This window comes from Oratosquilla oratoria, chromosome 17, assembly GCF_046742065.1.
Source record: "Oratosquilla oratoria isolate Oo_2021 chromosome 17, ASM4674206v1, whole genome shotgun sequence".
Classification (NCBI taxonomy): Eukaryota; Metazoa; Arthropoda; class Malacostraca; order Stomatopoda; family Squillidae; genus Oratosquilla; species Oratosquilla oratoria.
In genome coordinates, this window is record NC_134793.1 from 60,895,175 (window position 1) to 60,914,133 (window position 18,959).

An 18,959-nucleotide genomic window follows, 5' to 3' on the forward strand; every position below is an offset into this window, starting at 1 on the left:
GAAGATAGTTTTCTCTGTGACTTTACTCTGTGTTCTTTGTTTTGCCTTTAATCACTCAAAGATTAATTGACCTGGCTAGATATGAATGACCAGCTTCCTTGTCCCTTTATCTCTGTCATTATCAGCAGTTGTCAGTCTCTGCAGGATTTTGATGTTAGATCAGATGCTGGTGTGGAGCATTTGCTTTTTCAGTGGCACCTGGAAAAAAAAAATATTTTCCAGAATTCAAGTACAGTTCTTTTTTGTATTCTGTTGTGTGTGTTTTGATTTTTTTCTTCAATCGGTGTTTGCTGTTTTGATGTAGGTTTAATGGCTTGTCAGCTGACTGACAAACTCAGAGATACTTTGGAGGCATATGAGCATTTGCATTGAATTGGACAAATGAATTTACTTTAATATAAATATTTTAGATATTTTACCATGAATATGAATATTTTAGATATTTTACTCCATCTGGGGTATTGGCTGCATGTTATTGTGGCAAAGTAGCATGCAGCTGATACTTGAGGGTCTATATGGGGTGCCCATAAGGACCAGAGCCACACATAATTTTGTCTGTGATAAAGGAAATCTCTGTTCATAGAGAAATGATGACACTTTTATTATACTATGACTGTCCCTCCGTTATGCTGTCTCCTCACCCCTTGTTGCTATCCTGTACCATTTCTCTGAATATTCATTTCCTTTTTTTTTTTTGGCTAACCCTGTGGTGGGGGAAAAGAATGCTGCCACCAAGTCTTCCCACTTGAGTCCTACAAGGTGACAGAAAAGGGGATGGGGATAAGACTAGGAATCCTGCTACCTGTAGCCCCATTCCTTAAAAAAGTAAAGGCATAAGAAGGTCTAGGAGTTTTTAATGTGTGTGGATGTGGTACAGATGAGAGTAAAAGGGAAGAGATAGGCAGTATGTTTATAAGAAGAAAGATGGATATGTTGGCATTGAGTGAAACTAAGTTGAAAGGGAGGGGCGAGTGTGAGTTTGGGAGTGTAGTTGGGAGGTTCTCAGGAGTGAAGAGAGGACAAGGGAGAGAAGGGGTGGCTATACTAGTAAGTGAAGAGATAGGTAAGCATGTAGTGGAGTGGAAGGAGATTTTTTCAAGGTTAATGTGGATGAAAGTGAAACTGGGAAGGGAGATGTGGGTTTTTGTAAGTGCATATGGGCCTGGTAGTGAGAAGAGTGTAGAGGAAAGGGAGGCTTTTTGGATAGATTTAAATGAGTGGTGTTGGGAGACCTTAATGTTAGGGTAGGAAATGAACCAGTAGATGGAGTGATTGAAAGGTGTGGAGTTCCAGGAAAAAATCATAGTGGAGAATTGATGGTAGAGATGTGTCTGGAAAGAGAGTTGATGATAGCAAATATTGTGTTTAGGAAGAAAGTCAAACATAATTACACATGGGAGAGGATGGAGGATGGTAGATAGAGCATTAATGGACTAAATAGTGGTAACCAGAAGTATATTAGGAAGAGTTAAAGATGTATATGTTCTAAGGGGAGAGAGTGGGAGAATATCGATCATTTTTTGGTGGAAGGTAAGTTGAGAGTGGAAGATAGGTGGAGAAAGAGGAAAAGGACAGAAGGTAGGGAGGTACTTAGAGTGAACTGCTTAAATGAGGAAGAAAAGGAGGATTATAAGAAGCTGAGAGGGGAGTGGGAGGGAATGAAGAATAAAGTAGAATTAGGAGTGGAGTAGGAATGGGGATGGTTCAAGGAGGGAGTCATAAGGTGTGCAAAGATGGTAATGGGGAACAAGTAGGATGGAAGGAAATAGAAGGAAGGATAGTGAGTGATGGGATGAAGAAGCAAAGGGTGTAGAAGAGAAGAAGCAAGCTTTCACAGATTGGTTACAAAATAGGATGAATGAATCATATGAGGGGTACAAAATAAAGAGAAACGTAAGCATAAGATAAAGGAGGCAAAGAGGAGAACAGATGTGCAATGGGGTAAGAGTATGACAGAAAATTTTGAAAGTAACAAAAAAAAATATTTGGAAAGAAATTAAGAAGAGGCGGCGGCAAATCAAGTAGAGCGGAAAAGGTAAAAGATGCAGATGGAGAGATGATCATGGAAGAGAAGGCAGTGAGAGGAGGGTGGGCAGATTATTTTAGGAAGTTGCTAAATGTGAAGGAGGATAGGGAGGGAAAGGTAGTTGCAGTGGGAAGTGCTAAGAAAAGGGCTGTGATGAGTGAGGAAAATGGAGGAGAAATAAGGAAAGATGAAGTTAAGATGATGAGAGCAGTTAAGGCACCTAGGTTGGACGGATGCCATGCGGAATGTCTGAAAAAAGGACGTACAGTGCTGGGAGAATGGCTGGTGAAGTTATTTAATGTTTGTTTAAGAAAGGGTAGAGTGCTGGAGGACTGGAGGAGTGCCTGTATAGTTCCACTTTACAAGGGAAAAGGGGACAAGTGTGAGTGTAGTAGTTCTAGAGGGATCAGCTCGTTAAGTGTAGTTGGGAAGGCGTATGGGAGGGTTTTGATTGAGAGGATTAGGAGAGGAACAGAGGGAGTAATTGGTGAGGAACAGTGTGGGTTTAAGACAGGTAGAGGTTGCATAAATCAGATTTTTGTGGTAAGAGAGATATGTGAGAAAGCTATAGGAAAAGGTAAGGATGTATTTTGGGTTTTTATGGATTTGGAAAAGGGTTATAACGGTAGACAGGAAGGCACTACGGGAGGCATTGCAGATATATGGGATAGAAGGAAAGCTGTTAAGAGCAGTCGAGTTTTTATGAGAGTAGTAGAGCGGCCTTGCTGTGGATGTGCTGTGTCTTGCGACACTGCTTCTGACCCAGGGCAGTGGACAAGGTGCAGGAATGACCCATCATTCAGGAGGTGCTAAGATAAGAGGGAGGGTGGAGGGGTGTGGAGTGTATTCAGGGATGGAATGGGTGGGAATGATTTTATGCCTTTTTCTTTTTGGCTACCCCCCTTGTAAGGGGGAAAAAGCCTTGGTATATGTATGTATGTAGTAGAGCTTGTGTTAGGATTAAAAATAGAGAGAGTGAGTGGCTTGAGGTAAAGGTAGGACTTCATCAGGGATGTGTTATGTCACATTGGCTGTTCAATTTATACATGGATAGGGTGGTACAAGAGGTAAATGCAAGGGTAGTGGGTCAGGGATTGGAGATAATGAAAAAGAATGGAGAAAAGTGGGAGATAAGCCAGTTGTTGTTTGCTGATGACACTGTGCTTATAGCAGGATCAGAGGAGGGATTGGGGAAGTTAGTGACAGATTTTGGGAAGGTGTGTGAAAGAAGGAAGTTGAAGATAAATGTGGGTAAAAGTAAGGTGATGAGGTGTACAAGGGGAAAAAATGCCAGCAGCCTAGAAGTGAGTATTAAGGGAGAGAGACTGGAGGAAGTGGATAGTTTAAGATACTTGGGTGCAAATGTGGTGGGAAATGGAGGAGTGGAGATGGAGGTAAAATGTAGATTGAGAGAAGTGAGTGAATGCCTTGATGGATTAAAAAGTGTAATGAAATATGGTCATTTGGGAATTAAGTGATTGTATTGACAGCACCGTATGGGACAGAAACATGGAAAATAAGAGAGGAAGAGAGAAGTTCGAATGTGTTTGAGATGAGGTGTCTGAGAAGTATGATAGGGGTTACTAAGCTGGACAGAATGGGAAATAAGGAGGTGGGGAGTAGAGAGGGGGTGGAAAGAGAGTTGGGAGATAGGGTGGATGAAAGAGTATTGGGATGGTTTGGACACCTAGAAAGAATGAGTGAAGAAAGATTTGTAAAAGAGGTGTGGAAAGCAGAGGTGGAAGGAGTGAATATGAGGAGGCGACCTAAGATGAGATGGATGGATGGGGTAAAAGGAGCTTTGGGAAAGGGGAGAATGTCTGTTGAGGAAGGATGGGAGAGGACAGAAGATAGATGTGAATGGAGAATGGTTGTGTATGGATGATGCTGTGATGCTGTGGTGGAGTGATGCTGTGATGCTGTGGTGGAGTGGGTAGGGGATGGGGAATGAGGGAGTATGTATGAGAAATAGATTGACACAGCCTGAAGGGATTTCTCCCCGTCTTCTCCTTTTCTGCAGGAGGGGATAGAGAGGGGGGGTTGCTGATTTAATGAAGTGGCCTTGCTGTGGATGTGCTATGTCTTGCGACAGTGCTTCTGACCCAGGGCAGTGGGCAAGATGCAGGGATGACCCATCATCCAGGAAGTGCCAAGATAAGAGGGAGGGAAGAGGATAGAGGATAGTGGAGTATGTTGGGATGGAATGGGTGGGAGTGGTTTTTAGCCTTTGTTTTTTGGATACCTCCCTAATAAGGGGGGAAAAACCTTTGGTATATGTATGTATGTACCATGTGTAATGTCTCTTTTCAGCTTAGAAGCTTTGACCAATTCTAGACTAGGTAATAAACTATGATAGAGTTTGGGAAGGTGTGCGAAAGAAAGAAGTTGAAGATAAATGTGGGTAAAAGTAAGGTGATGAGATGTACAAGGGGAGAAGATGGCAGCAAATTGGAAGTGAGTATTAACCTCTTCAATACGAGTCGAATTCACATGCACAGCATCAGATGCCTAATGTCCAATGCATCACACTAGTCGCATTATAAAAATATAAAGTCACTGTAGTATTACTTGTTCTCTTTCACTCTGAGTAATAATAAACACAGAAAATATGATCAAGCCAATACACAGAATTCAGGGATTACTTAGCCACAGCTACAAAATAGATATAATCAAGATGCTGATGCCAGCATCCTCGCATACCCACTTGCACCTCAAGACACCTACATAGGTGTCATCGTATGGAAGAGGTTAAGGGAAAGAGGCTGGAGGCAAATGTGACAGGAAAGGGAAGAGTGAAGGTGTAGGTAAAATGTACCGGTAGATTGAGAGAAGCAAGTAAATGCCTTTATGGATTAAAAAGTGTAATGAGAAATAGACATTTAGGAATGGATGCTAAGAAGAGATTGTATGAAGGGGTGTTTGTGCCAACAGCACTGTATGGGGCAGAAACATGGAACATAAGAAGAAGAGAGAAAGAGTTTAAATGTGCTTGAGATGAAATGCCTAAGAAGTATGGTAGGGGTTACTAGGCTGGATAGAGTGAGAAATGAGGAGGTAAGGAGGAGAACGGGGATGGAAAGGGAGTTGGGATACTTTAGACACATGGAAAGAATGAGTGAGGAAAGATTAGAATAAGTGTGGAAGGCAGAGGTGGAAGGAGTGAACGTGAGGGGGTGACCAAGGATGAGATGGATGGATAGGGTAAGAAGGGGATGTCTGTTGAAGAAGGAAGGGAGAAGACAGAAGCTAAGGGTGAGTTGGAGAATGGTTGTGTATGGATGATGCTGTGATACATGAAAGGGAGTGGGTGGGGGATAGGAGGTTAGGAAGTATGTGTGAATGGTATTTTGATGCAGCCTGAAGGTATTTTCCCCCATCTTCTCTTTTTCTGCATGAGGGGATGGAGAGGGGGGTGTCACTGATTAAATGAAGTAGGCTTGCTATTGATGTGGCGTGTTTTGTTGCATTGTTTCTGACCCAGGGCAGTTGGCAAAATGCAGGAATGACCCATTATCCAGGAGGAGCCAAGAAAAGAGGGAGGGAAAGGTGGTGAATAGGAGTGGAGTATGTAGGGATTAAATGGTGGGAGTGAATTTATGCCTTTGACTTTGGCTACCTCCCTTGTAAGGGAGAAAAAGTCCTTGGTGTATTTACCTAGTTGTAGTTGTATTTTGCAGCAAGGGGAGCTACGCTCATGGTGTCCTGCCTTTGTATCTCACAGTGTCTAGTTTGCTCTTAAACTTATGAATGGTTTTTCCGCACACTATTTCATTGTCCAGTTTGTTCCAAGTGTCCACCACTCTATGTGGAAAACTGTTCTTCTTCAGATCTCTTCTGTAGCCATGTTTTTTTATTTTCTTTCCATGCCCTCTTGTGCTTCTCCTGTCCCAGTTTAACAAGTCCTCTCTATCGAGTATTTCTTTGCCTTTCATGATTCTGTAGATGGTCAGTAGGTCGCCTCTCTCTCTTCTTTGCTCTAGAGTTGGTAACTCCAGTTTAGCCAATCTCTCCTCATATGACAAGTTTGCAAGTACAGGTGCCATTTTTGTGGCTTCTCTCTGGATTCTTTCTATTTTCTTTACATTTTTTTTGGTACTAGGTGACCACAATGTCGCCTCATATTCTAGTCTAGGCCTTATCAGTGTGACCAATGTGACCAATAATTTCTTCGTCCAAATATGTAAATGCCACTTTTATTGATCTTAGGAAGTTGTAGGATTCTCTGACAATTTTGTTTATTTGTTTGTCATAGGATAAGTCGTTTGAGATAATTACCCCCAAATATATTTCGGATCTTTCCTTCTTTACTTTGGTTCCAATTGTATATTGTCCTGATATTCTGTTTTTGGTTTTCCAAACTCCATTATGCTACACTTGTTAATATTGAAGTCCACTTTCCATTTCTGACTCCAGTTCCATACCTTATTCAGGTCTTTCTGCAGTGATTTGCAATCCTTTTCAGTTTTTACTTTCCTTAACAGTTTGGCGTCGTCTGCAAAGAAGCTCATGTAACATTTCACATCATCATCCATGTCATTCACATAAATAGCAAACATTATTGGAGCCAATACAGATCCTTGTGGTACTCCACTGATCACCCTTTTCCAATCTGAATATTGTTCTCCGAGCACTACTCTCATCTTTCTACCAATCAGGAAGTCCTCCATCCATTTTGGTAGGTTCCCTTGTATCCCTCCTATATGTTCCAGTTTATTTAATAATTTTTTGTGTGGTACATACATACATATACCAAGGCTTTTTCCCCCTGACAAGGGAGGTAGCCAAAAAGGAAAAGGTATAAAATCATTCCCACCCATTCCATCCCCGAATACACTCCACACCCCTCCACCCTCCCTCTTATCTTAGCACCTCCTGGATGACGGGTCATTCCTGCACCTTGTCCACTGCCCTGGGTCAGAAGCAGTGTCGCAAGACACAGTACATCCACAGCAAGGCCGCTTCATTAAATCGGCGACCCCCCACCCTCCGTCTCCCCATGCATAAGAGGAGAAGACGGGGGGAGGAATCCCTTCGGGCTGCATCAAATTTTGCTCACACATACTACCTCACCCCCCATCCCCCTGCCCATTCCACCTCATGCATCACATCATCCATATACAACCATTCTCCACTCACCCCTGTGGTACTGTTTGTGTGGTACTTTGTCAAAAGCTTTTTCTAAGTCCAGGAAGGCACAATCAGCCCATCCATTCCTTTCTTGCACTATGTCTATTAGTCTTTAGTAGAACATATTAAGTTTGTGGTACATGATCTTCCTTGTGTGAACCCAAATTGTCTTGGGTTTATTATATTGTTGTCTTCCAGGTGTTTTACCCATCTATTCTTGGTGTTTTTCTCACAAATTTTGGCTATAGTGCTTGTTAGTGATACTGGCCTATAGTTAGTTGGTTCTTCCTTGTTTCCTCCTTTATATATTGGTACAATATTAGCATTTTTCCAGTCTTTTGGTATTTTTCCTTCTTTGAGTGAGCAATTTATTATATTATGTATTTTGTCCATTAGTTCTTCTTTGCATCCTTTTAGAATCCAATTTGCAATTCCATCCAGGCCATGTGATTTCCTGACGTCAAGGTTTGATAGGTGTTCTAATATTTCTTTTTGTGTTATTGTTATCTCCCTCATGGGGGGAGATCATCTTTCATTACCTTCATCCCAATATTGTGCTTTCTCTCTAGTGAAAACAGATTTGAAGTGATTATTCATGACTTTGGCCATTTCTAATTCTTCTGTGTATTCTATATTCCTTTGGTGTAGTTTCACCATTTCTTGCTTGTTTTGAGTTTGCCATTCACATATTGATAGAATAGCTTGGGTTGCTCTTTACATTTATCTATAATATCCTTTTTTCCTCTCTTCTCACTTTAACATACTCATTTCTATAGTTTATATAGACTTGCCATTTTCCAGGTTTTTTATCTTTTCTCCACCTTTTCCATGCTTCTGTCTTTTGCCTCACTGCATCTTTTGTTGAACCAGCATTTAATGTACATTCTTGCTTCTGTCTTGGTACATGGCTATTTACCCCTTCATTGTAATAATCCATCAAGATATTCCATTTCTCCTCCACTTTTATCTTTTCCTTTTAAAATTTTTCCCAGTTTGCATTCTGGAAGAATTTCTTTAGTTTTGCAAAGTCCGTTTTGTTGTACATCAATCTTCCTTTCCAATGCTTTTCATTTCTTTCCATGTATATTTCTTCCTTTAGTTCAGTTTCAATGATTATATAGTTACTCTTTCCAATTGGTGTCTTGTGTTGGATTTTATCCACAATTTCAGGTTCTGTTGTAAATATTAAATCTAGTTTCGATGGCTCCTCATTATTTCTGTATCTGGTGTTTTCACTGACCCATTAAGTCATTGTGCATTCCATGGTCATATCCAGTAGTACATTACCCCACAAGTCGTCTCCTCCTCGCACTGTCATGTTTTCCCAACAAATTTCTTTGCAATTGAAGTCCCCCATAATTACCAGACTACCCCTGCCCATTAGTATCTCATTTAGTGATTGTCTTGTATCTTCTAGCATTTTTGTATGCTCATTCTCTTTCCAAGCATTTGTATGTATGTATATATGTATGTATGTATGGATGTATCTCTATAGAAAAAAAATTCTGAGGTCTTGGATTAGTTTAGGTTAGATTTTGATATTGAAGGTTGAAATAGCATTGGATAGTACATACATACATACAAATACCAAAGGCTTTTTCCCCCTTACACAGGGGGTAGCCAAAAAGAAAAAGGCATAGCAATCACTCCCACCCATTTCATTTCCCATATATTCCACTCCCCTCCACCCTCCTCCCTCCCTCCTATCTTGGCACCTCCTGGATGATGGGTCATCCCTGCATCCTGTCCACTGCCCTGGGTTAGAAGCAGTGTCGCAAGACACAGCACATCCATAGCAAGGCCGCTTCATAAATTCGGCGACCCTCCCCTCTCCGACCCCTCATGCAGGAAAGAAGAAGACGGGGAGAAATCCCTTTGGGCTGCGTCAAATTTTTTCTCATATATACTTCCTCACCCCCCCCCCCATTCCCCACCCACTCCCCTTCATGCATCACAGCCTCATCTATACACAACCCTGGATAGTAATATAAAAAAAAAATGTCATACCCACATTGATGTTGAGGATGTGTCCCCTCTGATTTCCACCTCCACTTTTCCTTCATTCCAATCTTAACCATCATTGACCCTTCATCGAATACTATCATTTACAAGCATAAGTATTGTTTTTATCTGTACTCCTGGTTTTTAATTGATTTCATGATTTTTAAATGGATTCTTTTTTGTTTTTAGACCTGGGCTGGACAGACTCCTGTTTTCTTTTGTCTGCTGAGTTTTTATTTTGATTTAGTTTTATATTTATAGATTTTAATACTATTACACTTTTTAGAGTGTTTTAAGGCTATTAGTGTTATCCAGGAATATAAAAGATAATAATACAGGGCATAAGTGAGTTACTTCTGAAGATGTTGGTGACTGTAAACAAAATACAGACCTAGGTCTAGGACTAACTCACACAAAACAACATTTATATTCACAAGTACAACATTTTCTATACTTTATTTCTTAGTACTCCACAACACGAACAACACACCACACAATGACTGTAATCACATCCACATAACACAATCACTAATGCCTGATACATACATATAAACATGTGCACCTTCTTTCAGGGGGACCTAGTTGGAGTCTGAGGACCTAGTTTGACAAAAATTTAAGGTAATCTTTTGGATTCTCAGAGCTTGTTGTTGCTGCTCATAATGTATTTACCTAATTTTAGTATACAGGGAAGGAGCAATGTTTATTGGGTCCTGTCTCCTATTCCCTGATTTTCTAACATACAACTCAAATTCATATACAGTTCCAACTTATCTATATCTTTGATTTCCAATTATCATATTTAGATTTGAACTCGTGTATTGTTTGAGCTTGGGCTATATCACTTCTAAGCTTCACATCTGTTCAATACATGGCCTTAGTTTACTCACGTGATCTCTTAAAGCCCTCCCATCTTTAATTAGGAGACCTGTCAATTCAATCTATCCCCATTAGTGACCTGAACATTGTAATCATATCACCTCTTTTTCTTCAGTCTCTCAAAATTGGCAGACCCAATACTTTTAGCCTTTCCTCATATGGCTTATCTGCCAGACTGGGGATCAGTTTGGTTGCTGCCCTTTGTATTCTTTCAATCTTGCTTATATCCTTCAGTCTGTGTGGGGACTACACTACTGATGCATATTGCAGTCTTGGATATATCAGGGTTTTGATGAATTTTTACATCATCCATTCATCCATATAATGGAATGCCACTTTAATCTTCTGCAGTAATCTGTATGCCCCCCACAATCCTTTAGATATGTCTGTCAGGTGGCAGGTTGTCTTTTATCAACACTCCCAAGTCTTTCTCCTTTTTTGCTTTTATAATGTGTTCACTAACCAAGAAATAATTTAAGGATAGCCTTTTACTGCTATTGTCCATTTCCAGTACTTTCCATTCTTTGGTATTGAAGTTCATTTCCCATTCTTGGTTCCATGTAAAAATAGTGTCTAGATTTTGTAATAGTCTTCCATCCTGAGTAAGAGCAGCAACGACTGCAACAGCACTGTAGGAGAGAAGCCAAACGCAGAGTATGGGATCCAATATATTTGATGTTTCACCCAGCAGGGCTTCTTCAGAAATAACACAGTTGAGAAACATTTTATTCCTTATATAGACCGAGCTTGCGGGGAGAAACAAACATAAAAATGGTGTACACACAATTTGCGCAAATTGCTTGTTACTTGGTTATTAAAATTGCCAATGGTTTATTTATTGCAAAAAATCCACTGTTCTGATTTATATTATCAATGAGGGATATAAATGCAGATTCAAAACATCTACGTTTCATTGTATGGTTTTCATATTTTATAATCTTGGAATTATTCCATTCAGCATTATGGCCCGTATCGAATCTATGTTTAACAATGGCATTATTCATATTGTATATTTTCATATCATATTTATGTTCTAATATTCTCGTATCAATACCATGGAAACTTTCACCAATGTAGACCTTTTCACAACCTAGACATGGCACACAGTAAATACCTGCTTGATGAATATTTTCCCTGCTCTTATTTTGGCTTTTTAATAAGATTGCCAACTGTTACCGAGCTGGATTTAACAACATTAACACCAGCCTTGTTTAATAATGGGGAAATATTGTCTGCAACTGAGGTATTAGGTAATATGATCCTCTTTGTACATTCTTCTTTTATTTTGCCTACTCTTTTATGAATAATTCCAGCTTTCTTCTTGGCTTTTAGGATGAAATAAGGAGGGTATTTTAGTTCAGTAAAAGCATTAAAAATGTTATTAAATTCTTCATCCAAATACTCCTCTGAACATATTCTTAGCCTCGATAATTCCCATTTTGGTTTTCTTATCCGTAGCAGAGTAAAAATGTACATAATCATTATTATTTGTCTTTTTTCTAAAAACTTTAAATTTTATATTGATTATGTACATTTTTACTCTGCTACGGATAGGAAAGTTTAAAAGTTTAAAGTTTTTAGAAAAAGACAAATAATAATGATTATGTACATTATGTACATTATGTACAAGGTGCAGGGATGACCTGTCATCCAGGAGGTGCTAAGATGGGAGGGAGGGTGGAGGGGTGTGAAGTGTTTTCGGGGATGAAATGGGTGGGAATGATTTTATGCCTTTTCCTTTTTGGCTACCTCCCTAGTAAGGGGGAAAAAGCCTTGGTATATGTATGTATGTACATTTTTTTTGTACACCATTTTTATGTTTGTTTCTCCCCGCAAGCTCGGGCTGTATAAGGAGTAAAATGTTTCTCAACTGTGTTATTTCTGAAGAAGCCCTGCTGGGCGAAACGTCAAATATATTGGATCCCATACTCTGCGTTTGGCCTCTCTCCTACAGTCTTCCATCCTCCTCATTTTTCACTCTTCTCATGACTTTTGTATCATTTGCAAACATATTGGAATAGCTTGTTGTTCCTTCATGTCATTGACATAGACAAGAAACATTATTGGTACTCTGCTTAATACTGCTCTCCAGCTTGACATCTTATCCTCTACTACTGTGTTTATGTATCTTTCCTTCAAAAAGTCTTTCATACATTCTAGTAGTTTGCCACTCAGTCCTTCAACATAGTCCAAACTATTTTACAGGTATGTAAATGGCAAACTGAAGAACAAACAAAAATTAGAAAAACTGCACCAAGGTAGAAATGAATATACAGAAGAACTGGAAATGGCTGAAATCATGAACAACCATTTCAAATCAGTATTCACAATAGAAAACTCACCTAACTGTGAGGAAATAGAGAGATGTCCCCCTCAGTGAAAGAAATAATCGTAACACAGAAGGAAATCAACAACCAAATGAAAACCCTTGATGTCAGAAAATCACATTGTCCTGACAGAATTGCAAATTAGATACTGAAAGAATGCATGGAAGAATTAACAGACAAAATATACAATATAATTAAATTCTCACTTAAAGAAGGAAAAGTGCCACAAGACTGGAAAAAGGCAAACATTGTACCAATTTATAAGGGAGGAAACAAAGAAGACCCATCAAACTACAGACCGGTCTCCCTAACAAGCACAGTAGCAAAAATTTGTGAAAAAGTCATCAAAAATAGATGGGTTAAGCATTTGGAAGAAAAAAACTATACTGAATCAAAATCAATTTGGATTCAGACAAGGAAGATCATGTACAACAAACTTGATCTGCTTCTACTCAAGATTAATAGACATAATACAAGAGAGATAGGTGGGCAGACTGTGTCTTTCTGGACCTACAAAAGGTACCACATAAAAAACTAATAAGGAAGATAAAGTCAATAGGTGGTATCAGAGGAAAATTACTGAAGTACATGAGACTTACCGTAGGTTAGTTGAGATGTGCTTCTGGTTTTATGAAGCAAATCAATTCTGCTGAAGAGTAAGCATTCATATGAGATATGCTCCGCCCAGCCGGTCCGACAGTCTTTGAATAATACGAGCACCCACATGATAACCTGAACTTGATTATTTTGTAATGAAGAGATTCCCAGTTGGTTATGTGTAAGGGGAGGAGAGGAGGGCATATGAATGCTTACCCTTCAGCAGAATTGATTTGCTTCATAAAACCAGAAGCACATCTCAACTAACCTACGGTAAGTCTCATGTACTTCAGTAATTTTATATCAGCAAATCACAATTCTGCTGAGGGTTCGCAAACATATGAGGTTTTGAAGACATGTGGGTGTCGTGCCTCAGAAGTTCTTAGGCAGGTGAAGTTGGGGCCTTTCCATAATTCTTCCATTTCAAATTTAGTGTGCCCAAGCTAACCCAGAACTGCATCTTGGAATGGGTCTCCCTCCTGTACAATTTCCTTGTTGTAGTGTTTGGCAAAGGTCGATTCTCTTGACCATCCAGCTTTGTACATGATGTGGTGTATAGGTACGGACATGGATCTAGCTTGAGAGGCAGCAGCCGAGCGGACACTGCTCGCTGTGTATTTGGTAGAGTCAATTCCAGAGATAGTAAGTACATGTTTGATCCATCTTGCAATTGTGTCTCTTGATACCAGTTTGTGCGGTTTGATGAAGCTTATGAGGAGTCTTCCATCCTTCTTCCCTGTCTCGTCTCGGAGGTGTTCTGTTTTTTCCAGATATGTGTGCAAAGTCCTGCACACACACAAACTTTCGTCCTTAGTGTAGGGAAAGAACTTCACAGACTGAATGTTAAATCCAGGGCAACATTGTTTAATGTTGTCCCCTAACCAGACTGAAATAGCTTCTTCCTTTATGCTTGTATTCTTGAGTACTAGTAAGTGTAGGGTCTGAACTCTGGCAGCTTGTGTAAGTGCCATCAGCATTACTAGTTTGAGTGTAAGTTCTTTCAGTGGGAGAGATTGTAAGGGTTCCAACTGTTTCAGTTTTGTTAATACAGGTTTGACATCCCAGGTGTCCTTATATCTAGGCATTGAAGGCCTCAGGTTGAAAACTCCCCTCATTAACCTGATGACTAGGGGATGGTTGCCTGCCCTGCATCCGTCCACAACTATCCCCAGCAAGGATAGGGCCCCCCTCGCTGTGTTAATACTGTTGTAACCCACACCTCTGTGGAAAGTTTCTGTTAAGAAGTTTATGACATCAGTTACAATAGGAGTAGTGGGATTGATGTCCCGTTGATGACAAAATTGTGCCCACCTGTTGAAATGTGATCTGTATTGTTTGCTAGTTCCGGGTTTCCATGATGCCAAGATAAGGTCCGTACCTTTTTCAGATATGCCTCGTTCTCGCAGGCTTTCCTGGAAAGTAGACAGGCCATCAATCTGGTATGGGACATGATGGGATGTTCTTCCGTCGACAGGGGCCACACCAGCACTTTCTTTTTCCTCATTATGATTCTTGGATCTTCTACAAGCAGCCTGAGTAGTGCTCCCATCCAGGGCTGTGATGTCCAAAATGGAACTATCATCCAACCTCTGGCCCCTTCTGCTCTTAACTTCTGCAGGCATCTAGCGATCAGGGAGAAAGGGAGGAAAATGTAGATGAGACCTAATGTTGCCCAATTAAGGTTGAATGCATCACAATAATTTGATTCTGGGTCTGGCCTCCAGGAGCAAAACTGAGGCACTTGTTTCTTCAACCTAGATGCAAATAGATCAATGTTGGGTGTGCCAAAAATGATGCTTAATTTCTTAAAAATTTTCTCATCCAACTTTCATTCATGTCTGTCATTGAAGTTCCTGGATGCTGTATCAGCCAAAGTATTATCACTCCCGGGAATGTAGGAACATGTGATCCAGGCATCATTGTTTAGACACCAGTTCCAAATATCAGAGGAGACATTGTTACATGCTACCGACTTAGTGCCTCCCATTTCATTGATGTAGTGTTGTCACAGAAAACTTTGATGTGCTTTCCTCTGACCTCATTTGCAAAAGATTTTAATGTAAGGAGCACAGCTATGAGTTCCCGGGCATTAATATGAAGCTTCTTTTCCTCTGTCATCCATCTGCCATTGACTGACTGCTGATGATTTATGCAGCCACCCCAACCTAAGTCTGAAGCATCTGAGTATAAGACAATTTCAGGAGTTGGGTGAATTATTCACCTATGTTGGGTCTCAACATGTTTGATCCACCAAGTCAGGTCAGTTTTCATTTCGTCGGTGATCAACATTTTATCCTCAAAGTTCCCATAACTCCTTCACAATGCTGTAATCTTTGCCGATTCAAGGTGACGATAGTGTAACTTTCCAAGTTCCACAGCTAGGAAGGCAGCAACTAGAAGCCCAATCACCCTGGCTACTTCTCTGATTTTGTCACTAGTCTTAGCTATTAGTTGTTTACATCCAAGTAGAATTCTTTCTTTCCTACGTATTGGTAAGGTAACAATCATTTTGTCCGAGTCAATGACATTGCCAAGGTATTCGATACTTTTAGTGGGTTCTAGCACAGATTTCGCAACGTTAATACAGAAGCCCATTTTCGTGAGTAATTCAATGCTAGAATTGATGCAATCATAGCATCCAGAAAGAGAAGCACTGCACATGAGAGTGTCATCAATAAAGCTGGTGATGGTAAAGCCTTTCTCTCTTAAAGTAGCAAAGATAGGTTTCATGAGTTTGGGAAAAAGTCTGGGTCCTTCTGAGATTCCATTTGGGAGACAGGTGAACTGATAAACTTTGCCATACTATTGAAAACAAAGGAATTTTTGCTGTTCTTCTGCTATTCTAATAGAGTAGTAGGCATGTTTAAGATCCACAGATGCCATATAGTCCCCTTCATTTATCAGTCTGATAGCTTGTTCAAAATTCTCCATTTTGAAATGGATATAGGGAATGTGGTTGTTTAATTTTTCTAAATTGAGTACCATCCTATAATCTCCATCTTTTTTCTTCTTCAGAAATACAGGGGAAATGATCTGATCTGCCCTTCTCTTTGTTTCTTTTAAAACTTTAAGCTCCAATAATTTCGAAATTTCTTGTGATAGTATCATTTGTTCCGCCAGGCTAAAGTTATATTCCACATTCTCAAAACACAGGTAACCGATATCATTGACATTAATATTCAGGTGACAATGTTTGACTATGTCTAGAATATATGTATCACTAGTGATTTTTTGCCACTCATGCACAAATCTGTGAAGGGAACCTACCACAAAGTTGGTACTTGCCTGGTTTATTGTCAGGGAATGCTGCGTCCCCTGCCTTTGGATTTTTTTTAATCCAAGGCCTGTCGAGCGTAGTAAGGCCTCTAGTCTCCCCTATGCCCTAGCCTCCGCTGTCCATAGGGTTGAAATCTTGTGTGTTCTTTAAACTGGGTTCTTGTCTTCCCACTTCCAAACTTCCATGCGCTGGCTTCCAGGATGGAAAGGGGGATTTGGGTGTGATTTTGCTTTTGAGTTTTTCCTCCTCTTTGATTTGTCTTGCGGATTGCGAGAGGTCATCCCCAAACAGAAAGCGTGACATGGGCACTTTGTCAGAGCATAGGTGTGAGTACTTTTGATTTATTTCCCGTTTGATGTTAAAACGGCAAACCAAGTTGTTACGGTAGTTGGCATGACCTAACAGTGCCAGAGCACCATTGATCATGCCCACCTCATGGGCCACCACAGCGTTACCTTCATCCTGGGACACTTTGTAAAGCACCGAAAGTGACTTGATGATGATGGAAGCTGCCTTAGTTATATCTTTATTGACTTCCTTCATGCGTAAGTCTGCTTTTTTAGCGTCCTGTTTTAGTGCCTCCAAAATTTGCATATTGCACTCAACTGGGGATAAAGCAGGGCAATTACCGGGCCTCTTGGTACTCTCGTCCTCCGCAATTTCTTTATAGGTGTCCTTCTTCAACTGGGCTGAAAGCCTTAGAGAACTGCATCAAAATACTGCCAATGGGGAAATCTTCATGCAACTCACCTTCTTCACTGCTGCTTCCGTCGGAGATAAAACCCCAAAAAGTTACCTGGAGAGGGGGTAACAGGCCCTGCTTCCTTCCTGGTTGAACTAGTGCCCGGTCTGGCATCGTTGTGGGTTTCCGGCCTCTGCGAAACATCTTGCCGCCTCTCCGCTTTTAGTTGATCCATATCACTCCTCAGTTCAGCGATGGCTTGCAGTACTGTGTGCCAAGGGGCTGAGGAGTCGTCATGTACTTGGAAAGCAGTACGTGACGTGGAGCCATCGGGGGCGGAGGGGGGGTTGCCATGTCTTCTAGACTTCGATGCGTAGCGCCAACGCAAGTATTTCTATCCTGATGGGAAGTACTGTTGCTTGACCTGCTTGATTTATGCTTGTATTTGCGAGAATGTTGGCTTGCTTCTCCTCCGTGAGAGGAGGCGCCCAACTTCCTGCTTGTATGGGTATGCGTTTCGTCGGAAGACGACATGGCGGTTGTGACCGACGGAGTCGTATTTACCTGAGAATCTAGTGAGTTTCATTAAAACTCAAAATGAAAGCGTCGTAAACGCTTATTAGATGATAAAATGAGCGTCGTAAACGCTATTATTATATTCCAAATTGAGCGTTGTAAATACTCGAATGCCAGGTCAAGCACTAGTAAGCAGGAATACGGTTGAAATCTACGTGCGACAGAGTAAACAATCTTGACGACTGTTCAGCACGGCAGCGCGTAAGCAACTGTCGGACCGGCTGGGCGGAGCATATCTCATATGTTTGCGAACCCTCAGCAGAATTGTGATTTGCTGATATAAAATTATTGGAATGAATAAAAGACTTCCTGACTGGGAGGAAAATGACAGTAGTAATTAGTGACAAATTCTCAAACTGGGAAGAAGTGATAAGTGGTGTCCCACAGGGATCAATACTGGCCCCGATCATGTTTGCCATATACATAAATGACATAGATGAAGGAGTAGAGTGTTACATGAATTTCTTTGCTGATGATGCAAAAATACTAAAGAAAGTAAAAACAGAGGAAGACTGCAACTCATTACAACAAGACTTGGACAAGATATGGAAATGGACTCAAAAGTGGGAAGTAAAATTCAATATCAAGAAATGTAGTATGATGGAATTTGGAAAAAGTAAAAACAGAATATTAAAAGATTACAAAATTGGTGAAGAAGAGGTCAAAAAAGTAAACTCGGAGAAAGATCTTGGAGTGATAATCAGCAAGGACATGACACCAGATAAGCATATTAATAAAATAGAGAAACCTACAACTTATTGAGGTCAATAAAAGTGGCATTTGTTTATTTGGACATGGAAATGATAAAAAAAATTCTAACTACACTAATAAGACCAAAACTTGAGTATGCAGCAACACTATGGACACCCAGTACCAAAAAGAATATAAAGAAATTAGAAAGAATACAAAGAGCAACAACAAAACTAGCACCAACTCTTTCCAAAATGACATATGAGCAAAGACTGTCCAAATTAGAATTACCAACTCTGGAACAAAGAAGGGAAAGAGGAGACTTACTATCTATAGAATAATGAAAGGAATGGAAATCTTAGATAAGAATGACTTATTGAAATGGGATACTGGAAAAACGAGAGGACACGAAAAGAAACTAAAAAAAGATAATTACAGAAAAGATCTAAAAAAGAACAGCTTCCCACACAGAGTGATAGATACTTGGAACAAATTAGATAAAGAAATAGTGTGTGCAAACACAATTCAAGATTTTAAGAAAAAACTTGATGCTGAGAGATACAAAGACGGGTCACCACGAGCATAGCTCCCTTTCCATATAATACAACTAGGTAAATACATAGGTCGACTGTGAGGTACTTTATCAGATGCCTTCACTAGGTCCAGGTACACACAGTCTGCCCTCCATTTTCTCTCTTGCAACACATCAATCAATCTTAAGTAAAAGTTGAAAAGGTTTGACACACACAGCTTTCCAGACCTGAAGCCAAACTGACTGTC

General features: G+C 40.3%; 3 protein-coding genes across 3 annotated transcripts in view; 1 reads left to right on the forward strand and 2 right to left on the reverse strand.

Annotated features, from left to right (window-relative positions):
- Nucleotides 1–18,959, forward strand: part of LOC143034309 (uncharacterized) — a 334,099-nt gene that overhangs the window by 20,200 nt on the left and 294,940 nt on the right. The gene's annotated exons all lie outside the window — the stretch shown is intronic.
- Nucleotides 12,648–16,258, reverse strand: LOC143034666 (uncharacterized). The gene has a single exon (XM_076201033.1). It carries the CDS (start codon nucleotides 14,574–14,576, stop codon nucleotides 13,398–13,400), a length of 1,179 nt encoding a protein of 392 aa, XP_076057148.1. The 5' UTR covers nucleotides 14,577–16,258; the 3' UTR covers nucleotides 12,648–13,397.
- Nucleotides 16,257–17,467, reverse strand: LOC143034667 (uncharacterized). Its single transcript, XM_076201034.1, has one exon. It carries the CDS (start codon nucleotides 16,823–16,825, stop codon nucleotides 16,337–16,339), a length of 489 nt encoding a protein of 162 aa, XP_076057149.1. The 5' UTR covers nucleotides 16,826–17,467; the 3' UTR covers nucleotides 16,257–16,336.